Source organism: Ambystoma mexicanum, chromosome 2p (genome assembly GCF_040938575.1).
Source record: "Ambystoma mexicanum isolate Mex_15411 chromosome 2p, UKY_AmexF1_1, whole genome shotgun sequence".
Lineage (NCBI taxonomy): Eukaryota > Metazoa > Chordata > Amphibia > Caudata > Ambystomatidae > Ambystoma > Ambystoma mexicanum.
Genome location: NC_090923.1, coordinates 532,953,424 through 532,973,316, shown reverse-complemented (window position 1 = coordinate 532,973,316; position 19,893 = coordinate 532,953,424). Strand labels below are relative to the sequence as shown.

The 19,893-nt window shown below is 44.5% G+C and overlaps 1 protein-coding gene across 13 annotated transcripts in view; it reads left to right on the top strand.

Annotated features, from left to right (window-relative positions):
* Positions 1 to 19,893, top strand: part of IQSEC1 (IQ motif and Sec7 domain ArfGEF 1) — a 3,055,115-nt gene that overhangs the window by 2,852,455 nt on the left and 182,767 nt on the right. For all 13 annotated transcript variants that reach the window (XM_069643967.1, XM_069643968.1, XM_069643965.1 and 10 more), the window contains one exon: positions 9,973 to 11,234. In XM_069643967.1, the coding sequence (XP_069500068.1) occupies positions 9,973 to 11,234 (1,262 nt within the window). The remainder of the gene's footprint in view (positions 1 to 9,972; positions 11,235 to 19,893) is intronic.

The following is a 19,893-nucleotide window of genomic DNA, read 5'->3' as shown; positions in this document are numbered from 1 at the left end:
GCACGTGAATGTCTCTGCATTTCTATCTAGATCCGGCAATGGCCAATATTCACAATCCTGTCTTCATGTGACGCAAGCCAATATTCACAATTGTATCCAGATGTGGCACTGGCCCACCTTCACAACTCTGTCTAGATGCGAAGCAAGCAAGCACTCACAATTCTATCTAAATGTGGCATTGGTAATATTCCCAATGCAGTTTAGATGTGGCAATGGCTAATATTCGCTATTCTATCTAAATGTGGTATTTGCTAACATTCGCAATCCTATATAGATACGACACAGGCCAATGTTCACAATTCTATCTAAGTGCAGCACGTACTAATATTCACAGTTCTAAGTGTGGCACTTGCCGGCATTTACAATTCTGTTTGGATATGACGCAGGTTAATGTTCACAATTCTAACTAAATGTGGCCTTTGCTATTATTCACAATCATGTCTAGATCTGACGCAGGTTAATTTTCACAAAGCTATCTAAGTGTGGCACTTGCTAACATTTACAGTCCTATCTCGATTAAGGCTATACTTAAATAATCTGAGAGTCCTGCACTGTGGGAGAGAGGCCCAGGTTTCACAATGTAGTAGGTTTCACAATATAATAGGCAGGGATGCGGCTATACCTAAATTTGAGAGTCCCTGCATATCAAAATTAAAAAAAGTAAAGGGTGTAGCAAAACCAGTTGCCCTCCCTACCTGAGGGATCCACAAAGTGTAGATTGGCAGGATGCACGTTAAAGGCAATCAGTACAGAATAGCATCTTCCCCACTATCCTGATCTATACAGTGCTTTCAAGCGGTCGCACAACAGTCTAAATGATGCCCCATTTCCTTCTTCCACCTTTCCCTGTTTATTTCCAACGCCTTTCTTTCACATGTAGGGAGTTTACAGACTTAATCACTTCATACCTTAATATATACCATGCTATCCGGATTGCTCCAGCTTCCATGCTATGTTAATCGTTTTTTGTACTGCACTTGTCACTGCCGTAGTGGTCTTAAAGCGCTGGGTCCTTATCCGTGGATGAGCAAATTGTGACCCCCCGCCCAGCATGTTGATAAGACCATAGTCTGCTGGACTAGAGGAGGCTAGCAGACAGGAGGAAACGATAAATAAGGTGGGCAATAGTGGAACAGAGTGTAAATGGGGTGCTGTAACAACAAAAGGGCAAGACAAAACAAGGTATAAATGAGCATGGATGCAAGTCAGAGATATATGGCGGTTTGTTTGGAGAAGGTCGGTGCCTGCCAGGAGAGCGAGATGGAGCCTTAATGGCAGCATCACCTTAAGAAGTATAAATTAGGTGTGTTGAGAGATTTGTTAAGAATTAGTTGTGGATGTCTGACGGCCTTGAGATGTGCTCAAGAATTCTAGGTAGTTTTGGTGGCTATGAGACTTGCTTGTACTGATAGAACTCTCCCCTGATAGTGGTACTTGAAAAGCGAGAAGCGCAAGCCCAAATCAAAATGGATGCCTCAGAGCCAAGCGTTCGCTTATGTTTTGAAAAGTATGTACGGAAGGCAACACAGACGCAGAAAGGAACGGCGTTCGAACCATGCACAAAAAACATAGGCCTCAGGTGCTGAGAAAGAAGGAACAATATAAGCTTCTTGAGCGGTTTGGGCCCTTCGTTTCATTGAATTATCCTTCAGAAAGAATAAATGGCGATGGATTGTCATATCTGCATTACTTTGGTAGAGAAGTCAGCTATTTGAAGTAATAGATGCACAATGTGAGCATTAGGGTCAAGCAGTACATTTTGTTGTAGAAAGGAGAGAAGGATGCTTAAACATACGGTTGAATTAAAATAGAAAAACCATACACGCGAATCTGATGTGTGTTGGAAGTACAATAGAAAAATGATAGACAGATACAACACTGGTGGAGCTTTATTGCATGTAAAACAATTATCGAGTGCAGGAGTACCAAGAAGTTGTTTAGTGCAATAGTATCCGAAAAACACCCAATGCTAGAAAAAGGTAACCACAGAGCAATCTTAGGGTGGGCATGAGTAGATATGTTACCGTCAACCTGTTCAGAAACTAGATGAAGGAAAATTGGCTCTAATTGGCTCTATCTGAACAATCAGAAGACCGGGCTGCTGCTGCTGGCCTCCCCAACTGTATCAGAAAAATTGGGACCCGATTACAATTCCATATTTTTGGCCTCCTACACTAGCCCAATATCAAAAAAAGCTAATTTGTTGGGAATGTACCTCAACTCAGATATGGGCCTGAGTGCTCATACTTCCGCTATTGTCGGTGCCTGCCACTATTGCATCAGGTTTTTCCATTAGATCAAGCCCTTTATTACAAACACCAATGCAGCTATCATCGTGAGAGCAACGGTTGGCAGAAAACTAGACTACCTAAATGCGTTGCTGCTGGGGGCTTCCGCTTATAGATTTGATCGACTCCAAGTGGTGCAAAATGCTGTAGCTAGAATTGTGTCCCATGCTGACAGGCGTTCCCATATTGCGCCTGTTCTGAAAAAACTTAATTGGCTGCCAATCTCACAAAGGGTCAAGTTGAAAATGTCAACGATAACCCACAACTGTCTATATGGTCAAGTACCAGACTATCTTAAGGAGCGCTTGCAATGGCACAAACCCTCTTGTGTCTTGCGCTCTGGCTCTCAGAAGCTGTTGACCTACAAACGTGTCAAACATATGCAAGCATGTGGTCGATCCCTCCAATTTCTTGCTCCGACACTTTGGAACAAGCTACCAATATGTGTAAGGACTGACTCCACCCACTCCTCTTTCTGAAAATAATTGAAGACCCTTAATTTCTCTGAATACTTTACGTAAGATACCTTCACACTCCTCTGAATACTGCCTTTCTTGATAAGCTGCCTTCTTTTTTGTTGTTTTGTTTTCTATTTGCTATATGTCTCACCGCATTGATACCTACCGGTTTAAGCACTATATAAATACATAAATAAAATCATCCAGCTGTAGCATATGTGGTCATCTACTATGCTGGAAGAGAATGGCGGAGGGTTAAGGGTGGCTGGTTGGTTGAGGGCTGTGACACCTAGTTTCTGGGGGCTTCCCCCACCCGAGTCATCCCTTTCACCGGCGAATATACTGCCCTAGGTCCAAGGCCTTCAAGGAAGCTCATCTTTCAACCTTTGTCATGTGGACCCTACTAGCTTCTCTGCCAATTGATTTAATTTGAAAACGGTACCCTCCTGAAATTGTCCCCACTGGAATTGTTAATTATTCCGAACGGGAGCTGTGATTGGAAATGCCTTCTCTGGACCTGAAACTGTCCAATTGGATCTGTTTTTCTACTGGAACTGTTGATTGATGCCCCCTACTGAGCCTTGCTACTTTGTGCACTTTGGACCCATCCTGAGCCTGTGAGCTTGGGCCCCATCCTGAGCGCTTTGGCCCCATCGTGAGCCTGTGATATATATGATATGATATAATTGGTTAATTATAACGTGCTTAATACCCAGAGGTTTCTAAGCGCGGACCCGGGATCGAACCTGTGTTGCCCCGTTTCGGCTTGCTTCCAAGGCGAGGAGGTTGCCCCTGAGCAATCCTCCTGAGACCGTCATTTTGGAGAAATATTACATTTGATATTGGCCTGTTATGTGGAATGGTTACCAGGGTTGATCCTTACAAGCCAAGCTTTAATTAATTTGGTTACAATTGACTTGTATTTATCTGCATTGCTCATTTCTTATGGTTTCCTTGCGAAGAGTCGGATGGATTGAACATTTGCACTTTATCTCCATCTTGAGCCTGTGTGCCCCATCCTGAGGCTGTGACCTTATCCTGAGGCTGTGCGCTGTGGGGCTGTGGCCCTTATCCTGAAGCTGTGCGCTGTGGTGCCATCCTGAGGCTGTTTCTTTTATTCCCTTCTTGAGCCTGTTTTTAAAATGTTTGTATTCCCTTCCTGAGCCTGATATTGTTCCCCCTTCCTGAACCTGTTGCTTCTTTTCCCTTCCTGAACCTGTTGCTTCTTTTCCCTTCCCGAGCCTGTTGCTTCTTTTCCCTTCCCGAGCCTGTTGCTTCTTTTCCCTTCCTGAGCCTGTTCTTTCTTTTTACTTTCCTGGGCCTGTTTTTTTAAAATTCCCTTCCCGAGCCTGTTCCTATTATTAGCACCCACTGAAGAGTGCCTGTCCAGTCGGTTGGCTGAGAACGCACGCAGAATCCACCAGTGACCGCCCGCAGTCGGACACCTGTGCACCTCCCCAGGGTGTCCACGATATGTTCCTCTGCTTCACCTGGTGCACCTTGAACCCAAAATTCGAACTTGTGTAGGGGGTTCTTTTGTTCTTGATTTGGCAGTTCAGCTGGTCCCTCAAGCTTAGCTTTGCAGCCCCATGCAAATGCATGAAGGCCTCATTTTACTAAAAGGCTATATAGCAGAGGGGACGACCTACGTTTCTGCTTTTGTATAATATTGCTCGCTGTGCAATGTTTCGTCATTTGCGCTACGAAGTGCAAATAAATTGTTAACACGGATGAAATCTCCATAACACGCTTTTGTTTTGGTTGCAGTTCATAGTGTAAAAAGTGTACATGCATCTTACAGGTTATGCTTGGATAAGGCATTTAAAAATGTGCAGTCATGTTTGCTTTTAGCAGGTGCTAAAAACAGTCGAATTCCCTAAGAATCAATTTACACCAGCATGAAAATATCATGTAAAACCTTGTGGTTTTTGGAGGAGGGGTGGAAATACATGGTCTATGCGCTGGTTCCATTCCCTGCACCGCAAAAATGCCACGGAGTCCAACACGTGGTATTAAGACCGGCGTAATATATTTTGCATGCTTGAACTTGAAATGAGAATGGTAGGGTTCCTCGTTAACGCCTGGTCCTGCTAAACCCCAAACTACGACTTTTAACAAGGAAAATAGGCAAATGGTGCGTTCAAGGCTGTGCTGCGTCAAGAGTGTGGACTGGGATTCAACTAGGGCGGGCCTCAAGCCCGTGCCCTGCACGGAATGCACTGGACGAAACCACCACATTGGACGTACCAAGTCTGCATTTGGAACTTAGGGCAGACATTTGGCCCCACGGGTGCCTGGTTGCATGGTTGATTGGGGCCTTAACCTTTTTAGGAATTAAATGGAGGCGGACGATGAAATTTGTTGTTTAAAAAAAAAAGTGCCTGTGTTATTTGTGGTTCCTACAAGGTGACTTTATGACGACCTGTCGTTTCCGTTGCGTCCCTTTAATGACCAGCGTTCATTCAGCAGCACTCACAATGCAGCGCTGCAGAGTTCCCTCCTCCTGCCCACTCCTGAAATACCAGGACTAATTATAGCCCGGCGCTTGTTCTTCTTCTTGCTGATAGATTTTTATCCATCAGCGGTGATTTTTTGGATACCGAGGCTTGAGCCTCATTACTCCATCTTCTCGGGTTGAGTGTGTAGTCGTGGGTTTGTATTCTTCTTGGTCTGTGTGGTCTTGTCACAGTAGGGCTGGTTTCACTGGGTCTTCGCAGTGATGGGCCGCGGGTAGCGGTCGAAGGGGTTTGCTGTGGTGGCAGTGAGTCTTCTGATCAGAGGGTTCGGGTTCTGATCCAGTTCTTGGCAGAAGTTCTTACTCAGCTTCGCTAGATGTTCATCCAACATCTCGATGTCCAGGTCTCTGTGAAGGTCTGCTATCCTTGTGAAGATTGGAGCTCCAGATGATATCCGCAGGGCCTTGTTCTGGACTATCTGAAGACTCTTCCGGTGTCGCTCATGGCAGGTCATCCATGCTGGTGAGGCATAAGTCAGGGTTGGTCTGATGATCGCCTTGTAGACGTTGATCTTTGTCCGGAGGGGCATGGACTTGCTCTTCAGGAGTGGGTACAGCGCTGCCATCTTTCCTGTTGCCTTCTGCTGAGTATTCTCGATGTGGCTTTCCCAGTTGAGTTTGCTGTCCAGGGTCACACCGAGGTAGCGGCTGCTGCTCTCCCATTTGATGGTCTCCCCGTTGAGGCTGATGTGTGGGTGCTCCTTGATCTTCTTTCTGGTGAACAGCGTTGCAGTTGTCTTGCTGGTGTTGAGTTCTATCCGCCAGTCGCTGTACCACTTTGCAATGGTATCCAATGAAGCTTGCAGGTTCTTCGCCACTTCCTTTTCGCTGAAAGACTGGGAGATTACTGCAACATCGTCTGCATACAGCGCCAGGTTCGTCTTGTGGAGATCTGTCGGGATGTCGTTGGTGAAGAGGTTGAACAGGAAGGGTCCGAGGTTCGATCCCTGTGGCACGCCTGCTCGGATGGGATGTGAAGAGGACATCTCAGACCGCATGGCGACATGGAAGGTGCGGCCTCCCAGGTAGCTTGCAATCGTCTTCACCAGGTAGTTCGGAAATCCCAGGCCAATCATCTTGTGCAGCAGTCCCTTGTGCCAGACTCGGTCGAATGCTTTGGCGACATCCAGGAAGACGATTCCTGTGGACTTCTTGATGTTGAATCCGTGGCTGATGGTGTCCACCACTCTCAGTAGCTGATGAGTCGTTGCATGCTCCTTTCGAAATCCAAACTGTTCCTTTGCTAGTAGATTTCTTTCGGAGGTGAAGTCGCTGAGTCGAGCGAGGAGGACCGGCGTGGCAGACGACTTATTTATAACGCGAGCAGTAGGCGGGGCAGAGAGGCGCGTCAGCCGGCCCCGCCCAGCACGCACGCACGCAGTCACATGCAGTCCACTTCCTCGTTCGTCTGCTAGACAGACCAGGCCCTCCAGATACTAGCACGCTAGGTCGTCATTTCCAAGAAACCCTTCATGGAATTTTTGTTGTAGGCATATGGCACACAGACATTACAGTACCAGAATACTGCGCCGTGGTCATATTATCTTTTTTTTATTCTGTCGTTCCGTTTTGTTCCTGCTACTGGGGTTTTTCTTCCTCTTCATCTCTCCTTTAATCCGAAACCAGCTCTGTTATACAACAACATGTTGCATTCTAACACACGTGTGCTCTTAGTGGGTTCCCAGCCCACTGTAACAGCCAACAGCCGCACAATGACCTTGTTCTTATGCCATTGCAATGCTTTATAATGGACTTCAAAACAATGGCTTCAGAAGCCATTGAGCTGTAAAGCGTACACAATCCCGCTGCCTACCTAATATTGGCCTGGACCTGGAACAGCACATGCCTTCAGCACTGGGCGCCCAGCATGGGCTTGCATCAAAGGCTTATCACGTTTTAAGACACTGTACTGGGTCCATAAGGCCCATCGTATGTGAGTGGTGTTGGGGTGACACTGTCAAATCTTTAACCATGCGACCCACTTCAAAGCCTACAGCCTTCGAAATAAAAGCTACTGTACACCTGGGGGCATAATTCGTCATATTCAGAGCGCCAAAACCACGGACAGTCATCAGTTGCTAAAAGAACACTTAAATCTGAGCGCCTTTAGTCGTTTCCTGAACAAGTGCTGTTTGTCCAGTGACCTCAAGGAAACTCGGCGGCTGTACCATTAAGCCACACCTGCAATGTTCAACAGCCGTCCACCAACTTTCTTTTTCAAAGCCCAATTCCGAAATAAGGGAGAAAGCATATGTGGGCCAAAAGAACCCGGTAGGACAGAATTTAATGATTTAATTTCTGAGGTAGGCCAGGCCTGGTCCCTATTAGGCACAATGGACGAAGCATGATGTTTTAAAGCAGTGGTCTAATAACTTTTTTTGGCCTGGGCTCCCCTGAGCAAAATGTGGGCAGGCCAGGACCCCCCAAAAATATCAAATGGACAGTAAGCCCAAATGGCTATGAACTATTGAGCCCTGTCGCCACACCCTACTTCTAGTATAGTCCGAGGGCTCCTGCACCCAACACAGTCACTGGGCTCCCTCATCCCACTGCTAGCCCTGTCCCCGGGCTCCCCCCACCCCACACAGACCCTGGGCTCTCCCCATCCTACTCCCACCACTATCCCATGGCTCCCCCCATCCTGCCCCCACCCCAGTCTCTGTGCTCCCCCCACCCTGCTCCCTGCACAGACCTAGGGCCAGCTGCGACTGGTGAATTTTTTAAAGTGGAGGGGCATAAATATTTTCCTCAGATATGCCATAGCGACCGAGCATAGTGAGGGAGCCTGATCCAATCCAGAGGGGCTCGGGGGGATGGTTCTCCCCTGGGAAATGTTTTAAAAAATAATGGGTTAAAATGCTGCATTTTTGAGCAGACTTTTTTTTAATTAACCCGGTTTACCACTCTTACTCCCATCCCTAAACGGCACAGCTTATTAACAAGTCTTTCTAGAGCAAAGGTCATCATGTGAGGCAATAGAAGGAAAGAAGAAGCAACCCTATACTATATGCTAAATCTGATCTTCAGCATGCAATGAATATTGTTTGTAATGATAGCCGTGTGCAAGTAAATGTTACCATTACACACAATATTCATTGCATGCTGAAGACCAGAATTTTTTTTACTCTAGAATCTAGACTAATTTCTAGATTCTTAAAAAAATGCATAAAAAAATTAAAAATAGAAAATATATATATTTGTATTTTTTAATTTTGTATTCAGACTCTGGGTATGCGACCCCCTGGACATGAGGCCACAGCCCCCCCAAGGGGTTGCGGCCCACAGTTTGAATACTGCTGTTTTAAAGGAAGTCTACTGCTCCACACGAAGTCAGTGCATGCGTTTTGGAGTGGACATAATATGATCTCTAGGTTTCAGTCATAGGATCAATCTAGCAATCGTATGATGTATGACGCGCGACTGATGATTTGGTTTTTCAGGGATGCCTAAGTAGAAGCTGTTGCAATAGTCAATGTGGGCTATTAAACAAACTATATATATCCTATCCATGTATACAATCATATTGGCTCGGTAGGATTTTCCAGTGACCCCTTAACCACCTTTTGTGCCAGAGCTCACCTTTCATTAAAACTATTTACTTCTATTGCATTTATTATTTATACATGTTTGGTTTGCCTCCGGTTTCTCGCAAGGCACATATAAGTGTTGATTCTTGAACAGTGCCCTTTCAATAGTAGAATGTCCCTTAATTTATTTCAAGGTTGCCTTTCTGCCTTTTAAATTGTTTACTTACAGATTCTAGATTCTTGAGCAGTGCTACAGGCAGTTCATCAAAATCCTGGTTTCGTTTTGGAAGTTTAGTGGCAAAGCCACCTATTGACAGGTGCTAGAAACCAAACATCCCTTGCTGTATGTACCCTTTCCCAAGCAAAGTAGCATGCTGAAGAAAAGTTACACAAAGCATTGCATTATGTGGTTTGTGAGCTGCCAGAGCTTAGGGGAGAGCAGCGTGTGCCCCTTATAGATGATGGTTGGAGGCCCACTGCTTCTCACCACTGCATCCCCAAAATGACATGTGTGTAATAGTTGGCAAATGCCTGTACAATTAATATACAAAATCCGACATATTTGGCTTTGTCAGTGGTTGCTTTGAGTTGATTTTGATAACCTGCAGGTGGAGGCAAGAGGAGGCAAGGAGAACCTGCAGGTGGAGGCAAGTCCAGAATCTACCTTCTCATTTAAGCCCCCTGGGGAAGCTGTTACTTTGGAAGTCTAATCTCGTCCCTACCTATGTAACCATTCACAGTATGAAAACCTTCTTTAAGCATGGCAGCCATTCAACATAGCCAACACGATGCAAGTCATTGTTCAAGCCCCAGGCAGAGTCTCCTTTTCTCGGCTATTGCATTTATCATGAGCATCTAATATTGATGCTTTATCTTTTCAACACTTCCCCTAGAGAAGAGTAGTTAAAGAATGTTCATAGTGCATGCATTAGATTGAAATAACATGCCACAAAACCAACATGGGCGAGAGCTGCAACCTCCTAAAGCACTACCCTTCAGGTGATGCCAATAGCACATTCTATATGTAATTACTGTTATAGAAGAGCATGCTAAGGAAATATAGTACTATCAACTACTAGTGAATTTCATCTATTGAATTTTGTTTTGCCTTTGTCTATATTGTCTATATTGATAATGTTTTTAATGTTACTGAACAGTGGTTGACAGTTCTTTCTTCTTCCTAGGTTGAAATGCTAGAACGCAAATATGGGGGCCGTCTCGTAACCAGACATGCAGCGCGCACCATACAAACAGCATTCCGCCAATATCAGATGAACAAAAACTTTGAGCGACTTCGGAGTTCTATGTCTGAAAATCGCATGTCAAGGCGCATTGTGCTATCCAATATGAGAATGCAGTTTTCTTTTGAAGGACCTGAGAAAGTCCACAGCTCCTACTTTGAAGGGAAACAGGTGTCTCTCTCAAATGATGGCTCAAAGCTTGGACCCATTGTTCCATCAGAATGTGGTGATCACGGGGAACAAGCACCAATGAAATCTCCAGCAGCATCCACTGACTTTGCTGATGCGATAACTGAGCTTGAGGATGCTTTTTCCAGACAGGTGAAATCACTTGCTGAATCAATTGATGATGCACTCAATTGTCGAAGCCTGCACACTGATGAAGGCCAAGTCCAGGATCATGGGAGGAGCCTTGAAATGGAACGGGAAAGCTGTCGCCAGGTAAAACCAGCACATAATGTTGATCACAGGAAACTGGATGAGATGACTGCATCATACAGTGACGTCACACTGTACATTGATGAGGAAGAGCTCTCGCCACCTCTTCCCCTCTCCCAATCAGTGGACAGACCATCCAGCACAGAGTCGGATTTGAGGCTCCGATCAATAAACTCTTCCCAGGAGTACTGGTCCATGACACACAAGGACGATAAAATAGACACTGACACCAGCTGTCGGAGTACACCTTCGTTAGAGTGTCAAGAACAAAGACTCAGAATGGATCATTTGCCGTTGCTAACGATAGAACCTCCGAGTGACAGTTCAGTGGACTTAAGTGATCGTTCAGAAAGAGGATCATTAAAAAGACAAAATGCATATGAAAGGGGATTGCCTAGTCAACATGGTAGCCCTAAACATATTCCGCATGGTATTCCAACAAAGATGATTCCCCGGGAAGAAGAGCCACCGAGGCACCGGCCGAGGCCCATTGATAGCCACTTGATAATTAATGGCACTGCTAACCGGCAAAGCAAGTCTGAATCTGATTACTCAGATGGAGACAATGACAGTATCAATAGCACTTCCAATTCCAATGATACTATAAATTGCAGCTCCGAGTCATCATCCAGAGACAGTTTACGAGAGCAAACTCTTAGCAAGCAAACATATCACAAAGAAACCCGCAACAGCTGGGACTCGCCAGCATTTAGTAATGATATTATCAGGAAGAGGCACTACAGGATTGGGCTGAATCTTTTTAACAAGTAAGTTCTGCTTCTCTTATCGAACACATTTTATTGTTGCAACCTTTACTATCTCACTTGGATTCCTTTGCAATTGGTTGACAGTAAAAATAATGGTATTTGGAGTTTGCTGTCAAATCATTGCCCTCTCGTTAGACATCTGGCAGGAGTTTGTGTGGCTTTGGCCCACCCTATTTATTAACGTTTAAGGAAGTGGCAAGTGTGGAAGGATTTCTCACTACTTGATCTATTTGCTATTTTAGGCCTGTGAGAGGGAAGGAAGGTATCACTATTCTTGGTAAAACCAGCAACCACACAACTGGAAAGAAATATTTTGCAATGATATATACTTGTTTGGTCTTTGTGGCTTTCCTGGCCGTAGAATGCACCATGGTCCTGAGACCTTCCTCTCCTCTCTGAAACTGTATAGTGTTTAGTGTTTCAGTAAACTCTTATGTTCGGCTCTACACTTCCACCAAGAGAGACCAAATCCTTCATGGGACCCTTCATCTTTTTACCAGCATAGTTTGCATCCCTATAGCAGGGCTCAAACGTTGCCACTAGCTAGTGAGAATTGGCCCTTGACAAGTAACACATGGTGTGCTGTGTATGTGGAGAATTGAGGTGGCAAGTGACATTTTATGGCTGACTTCTGGCTTCCTTCTTGACATTTCTACTCCTGCCTATAGGCTACTGTGATTCTCCAAGTCCAGTCCAGTACTGGGGTGACACATTTATGGCTTGTTTTAACACAAAATGTAGTTGAATACACTGAATGCTAATGGGCGGTGTTCACATAGTTCTTATCCTAAAAGCCTGGTGTGATTAGGGCTCTGAGAGTGAAATTGGGCGTACCTTGAATGGCAGAATAAGGAAATGTACCTGAAGCTATGAATGGTATGTTCAGTCATAGAGAATCCTGGACAGCATGATCTGCTGACGTGATCTGGATATGGGAAAGTCCACTTCACGACTCTGAAACTCCATTTCCTGCTGCTCTTTAAAAACCTAGAAGCACAGAGTGATGCCCTCATAAGACCTAGTATTGTTGTACAAATATTCTGCTGCCAGCTTAGTCTCTGATCTTCCTTGTCGCTCGCCTTTAATCAAGCCCCTCTTGAGGGTTGCTTTTCCCATAGTCTTTCTTTTTGTGATTTCTTCTTTGTTCACCGCATTGTCTTTCCCACAACATCCTGCTATAGCTTTTCGACTCAGTGGCTCTTGTGAGTCAAAAGAGATATGAAAAGAGATGTGAAAAGAGATAATTCGAAATGTGAATTCAGGTCACACTTATAACCCATCATCATGCATCTGTTTTCTGTCCGGTTTTGCAAAGTGCACTGCGAGCAGGAAGAAAGTGCTGCTTGGCTTTTCGGTATGCGACGGGTCAAACCTCAACCCTCTTCTCCCTAAACACCACATATGACCCTTGTTTTTAATTCAAGCAAAATCATGCTATCAGAATATTTTCAGCTTTAAGGCTGTCGCCTTCCGTCCCTCTACAACCACAGCTACCTCTTGTAATGTTTTAATGTATCTGTCGGACTATTAATGCGTTTGGTTAGCTGATAAATCACACATCACAATGATTCTAAGGATTCATTTGTACCTGTGCACACCACATCTTCAACCCTTGTGTGACAATGACACCGACATCCTTGGGCAATTTCTAGATCTTTCTGTGAATGATGTCGGATCGTGCTCTTGCTCCAGAAAGTTGTTTATCAGAATATTTAAATCTATCAATTCGATCCCTAACTTGCACATTCTGGCCTCAGTCGATCAGTTGTCTGTTGTCGATCATTACAGACCTAACATCAAGGAGACGGCCGGCGAACAAAAACAGGATACATTTCTGAAGTTAAATATTGTTTTAAATTTGCGATATTGGCCTACAGGTTCTGCATTTCTTTAGTGACATGCTCATTCAAGAGCCCTTAGGCAAGGATATCTTTTAAGCGAGTCGTTAACGGGCACAAAATGACATCTTTCTTGCTATTGGTTCCTTCATTAAACCTCTCTCTGCATTCATAGGTGGGCATATCTCGTGATAGTGTCAGAGGGTGCATGGAAATGAAATGAAAGAGAGGCATATTTTTCTCGTAAACTGGACTTTACTCTGGGGCTGATCTGAAAAGTTATGTTTTACATGAATAATGCAGCCCATCTTTTATACCTACCCATAGGTGTAGATTACAAGTGGTCATGGTATTCCCAAATAACCTACCAAGTACTAAGAAGGTTGCCTGCATGCTTCACCACTCACACTGCTTGGCAGTATGTTAAGTCCACGCATAAATGGGCCAATACCATGAATGCATGTTTGTGGTGAATACTCATTGTTTTGGGCAGTTTGGGTGTTCAACATCCTTTGCAGTTCTTTCTCTTACCCCACCCTCTCTGACACACCAGCGGGCCTGGCCTATTATGCTTAAATACCCACACTAATTTACTGGAAAATCTGCATATGTGTGTTATGCAATGACATACAAAGAGAGCGTGTATGGGTACAAGTCAATTTAGGAAAAAAGCTTTGTGACTCTGTCCATGCATATGTTCCAGTGGTGTTCCCCTCTACAGCTCTCCCATACAGCCATCAACATAGTCCTCTTTAGCTCCAGTAGTTCACATACCAGACCTACATTCCAATACTCCTTTTACGTGTAGGGAACTACCTCATTTGAAGTTTACAGAAAATGTTTAATAAATGGACAATTGCCAGAGCTTGACCATCCCAGCTTTGATGCCCCACCCCCCATCAGTCCCACAGATTTGGAGCGTGGCAGAAATGGAGAGTGGTGGTAGTCGGCTGCTCCCAAAACATTTGAACTTGAACTGATGGATGACGTGCCTTGTCTGAAATAGCACAGCATTGTTCTGAAATGATCAATATCATTATGATGCATCTTGTATTATGTAAAAGGAAATCCTCGTTCAACAAGGCCGCCTCTGGACCATCAGTTTAGTTGGTACTTTTGTTTCTACACTTTATGCCCATTGGCGAAACATGCTCTCACTTTCTGGCTATAGTTTAAAACCACGAGTAAAATCAATGCACAGAAAAAATACAGCATTTAAAATACCGAGCCTCGTTTCAGGGTGACACATGATTAAACACACCCTTACAAAACTGTCTGACGTCATTACGTAAATAAAACCAACCAATCTGCCTGTTGTGTAAACTCTATATCCATTCAGAGTATTGATAGCTGACGGAGCTTTCTTAAGAGGCTAGCCTTCTACCCCCGTGGCAAAGTAGAAAGCCAGCAAGCGAGTGATACACAAGTACCCATAGACCTGCAGAGTGGGAACCTAACCTCTTCCCCTACAGCAACCCTGCCTCATTCGTTCTGCGTTAGGAGTGTGTGCATGGACACAGCTGAGATACCAGCTTTGTGAATGTTGGCATCATCGTGAGCTGTGGTACTCTTATCAACTATTGGAAAAATGACCAAGCTGTAGCTGGGCAGGAACTGTGATTAGAAAATAATGGGATAAATGAAACCTGTAGTTTGTGCCCCTTCAGGACCTGCATGCCTTCATAATTGATGTAATCTTAGGCATGTTGCAGTCTACCGACTGTTGTGCTTATGAAACAACTCCAGTAGGATGAATTTGGGATTTGAGTCACAAGCAATAGGAACAAAGATACTTGGTACAAGGGAAGTTTAGAAACACAGTTCAGATATTCTTAAAGGATATGAAGCATAAGAGACTTCACTACAAGTATAATGTTGCTTGCATCAGTGCAATGTTAACTTCCATGTTGTATTCCTGCAGCTTTTGCTTAAACCTGGTTTCTGGGGCCGGCTGTCACTGTGACGAATCCAACTTCTAGGGCACCAGTGGTCCAGGGATGAATATCGGTCTCTAAACCATCAATCGGCCTCACACCTCTAAGGCATCCGAACAGATTGGAAACACAAGCAAATTATAAAGTCTTTGTCCAATTTTAGTAACGTGGACGGAACGGCAGGCTTATCTTCGCAAGGTCGTGGATCGTTGATTTATAGTATTGTCAAGCATTATGACTGCATTCCTGAATTTACTTTCAGAGAGTCTCTTACCTCAGATAGAGACGGTCATCTGTTTAGATGGGACGGTAATCTCATAAACGCAAACATGCACCTACTTCGCTTCAGATACTGTTAGGGTTCTTTCTCTCAAAATGCAGTGGCTTACACGAGCAATGATACTCTTCTGTATTTTAGGCCCCCGATAGAACTACTACCTAGCATCACTGTACTTGCATAAGTATGCTATAGTGGAGTCGGACTGACACTAAGATTCTGACCCAACCGTGACACTATGTGGACGGGGTGGCTAAACTGCGAAAGAAAATCGAAATCTCTTTCTTTAAACATCTCGGGATGATGTATCGGCCAGTGATTGTCTCATTATCTCGTTGGGAACTTACTTTCATTTAACAATTGCAAGGTCTAAGCTTGGCATCCCAGATTGCAGTGCCTACGTTTTCTTGCAGTGTTCATTGAACGCTTTGGTACTATGACTACGATCTACGATAGGTGCTTGGGCAACAGCTAACAGAATTCTGTGTCTGAACTTTCCTTCTCTCAATCTTTGAAGGACACTCTGGTGTTGAATATATTTCACAACACGCAGCATTAGAGCTTTCCTTCTGTCAGTCTTTATTAGATGCTCTAGTACTTTGACTACAATTCCCATAATTCAGTGTATGTGTCTCCCTTGTCTGCGCTCATGAGCTGTTTTGGTGTTTTGATCGTTTTCCAACATGAAGTCTCAAGCCCATATATTGTGATCAGACCTATGGGGCGTCTTCGACTTGGCTTTGTCCTTTTACTTCCTATCATTACCTCTCCGTATTGCTCATGGGCTTTCAGCTTTGTTGGTTTCCCACAACTCACTGTTGTCCTCTCCAGATATCAGCCAGGCCACTCCAGCTCTCATAGGACCACTCACAAATCTTGTGGCGGCATCCCCGGCTCCTGGATTCTCTGCTCACTTACTGCAGTTGTCTCTAGGTCTCAGAACACCTCCAGCAACCTGGGTTCTCTGGTAAAGTTGGCTGCCTGGATCAAGCCTAACCAAAGATCTACCACCTCCTGTGTTCAACATTTTCTGGGTCATCTCTCCTCCAGGCGCAGCGTCTTCTGTCTGTGTTGCTGCTTCCCGGTCTCCACCAGCTTCTACCGTTGGGGCATATCGCCTCAGTATAAACCCAAAGTCTTTATCCTATGTATATCTAATTATTTGACACTGTCTGTGTATTTAGGACTGGGCATGCATGCACACAGCCTTCCTTACCCTGAGACCCAGATCCTCCTTTCTCATAATTCTGCAAGGCTACCAAACCCAGGAAACAAGACTGCCGTATGGCCTCAATGTCATAGGGCCTCATTACGACCCAGGCGGTAAGTTACCGCCTGGGCCGTGACTTTACCACCATGGCGTAAACTACGTTTACGCCATGGTGGTTGGCGGACTTACCGCCCCATTCCGAGGTCGGCGGGGCGGTAAGTCCCCAATCCCCATTTACCCTTCCCCATTCCCATTTTTGCCCCATAGGGCATAATGGGAGTGGGGAAGGCGTTAATTACGCCACCGTAAATTACGGTGGCGTAATTAACTCCATGGTCCCTTAGCGCCATGGATTTTAACACCTGCTAAAAGCAGGTGTTAAAAGCGCCATGGCGCTAAGGGACCTCGTAATTGGCGGTAAGGGGTCGGCGCAGCTAACGCTGGCGTTAACCCCTTACCGCCAGGGTCGTATTGAGGCCCATAGCCTTTTAATGCACATATCCAAATCTCAAGGCTGCCTTGATATATATGGTTCATGGTTACAAATACTTTAATGTTAGGGTGGGTATTCTGAAAAATCATATGAGCACCAAGCCAAGTGTGTATCATGTTATCATGTACTTAGTGATTCAAGCAATACAACGCTTCAAAAACATATTTGTCAAATGTAAACATTTTCGGTTTGTTCCAAAAATGCCCTTTGGTCTAATTTAAAGCAGCCAGGGCCTCTCATTGGTGCTATTTTCCACTATCAGCATTCTCTAAAGGGTAGTTGGAAAGAGTATAATGGGGAGTGTACCAGAATGTCCATCTTGTATAACCTTCTATCGGAAAATAATGTATGGTTATTTTAGGATTTGATGATGGCATTTGCTCATTAAGAAAATGTATATTCTTCTTTCAGGGATCGAAATTAAGATTGGATAAGCAGGAGCTAAAAGCAGCTCCTGGGTTTCCAGCATTAGCCAGCGACCAGAAGCTACCACTGGAGAACGAGGAGTTAGTGCATAGTGTTCTGACAGTCTTAATTGGTCATAAGATGCAACATTTTCATTTTGTCCATTATTTATGACTTCTTCATAAGTCTGTAGCCAGGCCCTAGTGTTTATGCTTTTGGGGCAATCACTAAATGGAGTTAAATTCACATAGGTGTGTTTGTTGGGCATGAGTTGGCCTTCGGGAGCCAAACGTAGCCCCTAGTAGCTGTTGCTGTCAAGGTAGCTAGGCTATTCAAGGCTACAAGCATAAGCTAAATAGCTCCCAGCTCCCCTCCATTTCGAACCCTGTTACTATAGCTACAATATATCCTGGAAGTAATCAGTAGAAATGAACATTGGGAGATTTTAAAAAGTGTCAATTTACAGAGTTAGTACAATTGTGGATCCTGCAGCCTAGCCTCTGATCCTTTACAAACTATTTCAGAACCACCCGCAGTGTCGGTTTACACCATCCTCACCTCACACTTTACAATTAACCCACAGCGTGATGGTGGCATTTAATCAGAGTACATACAGTGGCAATGTATGTCTCCAAATATGTGCAATTCCCTTTGTTCTTTGCAGTGGCGGTGCCCTGCAGTGTTACTTGATTGGTTTCAGATGTATTTGCTGCATATAAACACAACTGTCATGACCTGTGCTGAATGGATTTTGTCAACTGGGAGCTAGGTTATATGACTATTTTATTTACATATATTTTGACACTTTAAAAAAAATAAAACATGGATGGATTTACAGGAAAGGTGTGCAAGGAGCATTGGTAAGGACTTGAAAGCATGATTTTGCAAATATATCTGTGTTTTATTTTTTGAAAAGTGTCATAATGCAGGTACAAAACATAGTGATATACAATTGGTGACTGAGGTATAGCCAGTGGCCATGGATGTTAGGAATACTGGTTCTGCTTGGTCTCTATGGCAACTGTGGAGGAGACAACACCCTCCGTGTCTTTACCCCTTCAAAATGGTAGCGTGTTGCGTCGCGACATAAAATTTGAAGCAACCTTTCAGCCTTTTTCCAAGATGGCCACCAGGATCACAACGCTACAGAGCCTGTTCTGAACATCATTAACCAGCTTAAAGAGCTGCAGGAAGGTGAGCTCCCTGCGTCTCTTCGAAATGTCTTAGCATCTGATGTTGTGCTATTTTCTAATTTTTCCTTGCTCTCTTCATTGCTTTGCTGCTGCCCCGTGTGTGCCTTCCTCTGGCTTTGCATTCTGCCACTTCTGCCTTCCTTCTTCTCTGTTCCCTCCCTTTTCGTTTACGTGGATCTGGAGATTCCAGAACCTCTCGCTTTCATCTGCTTTCCAGGAGCTTACCTGACTCAGGCCACCTATTCAGATTTGCACTGCTTTACAAAGTTAATTCTGGATACATTTCATTGTTCCCCTGCCTTTTTTCCCTTGGGCTTGACCAAGTACCATCGGACTAAGTGGATGCCTTTTCAGCTTGGCTTCATTACATCACAAGAGACTGAGAATGGTGTTAAAGAGGGCATGGCTGGATATGTGGGGTAGTTTTTGAAAATCGGGATAGGTTTGAATGGGGAAATTAAATTCTGTCTGTGGCTAAATTTCTGTCTGTGGCTACAGCCCGAAGTGCTGCACAGGATTGCATCAACAGATCGTCATGACTGTCGCTGCATAGACTCTGAGACAATGATAATCAGCAGATAATTAGCAAGAAACCCGAACCAGGTGCCCACGTAGCCACCAGGCCACCCCTTGAAATCATTGCCCACCCTTATTTGCGACCATAGTGTGACAGTTGGATGCTGGACTCCTTTCCACAACCTCACAGCAATGACTGGCCCACAATCCATATGCCTTAAAGACTCTAGGGAGTCGAATTATGTGTTGGCCGAGTTCTAACAATTAAATATAGCACCAAGAATGGTTTTAACGACTGCTTGATTACGACAACAGTTACTTATTGAATGACACAGTGCTGATCTGAACAGGGCTTACTCTCCTAGTCCAAAGCTAACACTTGAAGAAGGAAGGGCATCTTCATAAAAGAACCCCATCACCAGCAGCAGAGTAATCTATTTAAAATACTAGATGAAGCGCAGTGATCTACCCATTCTACCGGCCTGCAATTACTTGATAATCTTGTACTCTGGTTTGCTTATTTGGGCATGCAGAATGGCTGAACCCTAGGTTTGAATGGGAAGAAATATTTTACTTGCGGCTACAGCCTGGAGTGCTGTACTGAATGACAACAAACCTGCGAGGGGAGCATTAGCAAGGATCTGAAAGAATGGTTTTGCAAATACGTATTGTGTTTTATTTTTCCAAAGTGTCCAAATGGAAGCACAACAAATAGTGATACAAGTTTGGTGCATGGACAACGGGCCTGTCCATCTGCAAGGACAAATGCCTACTCTGAGTTATTTATTGGGGC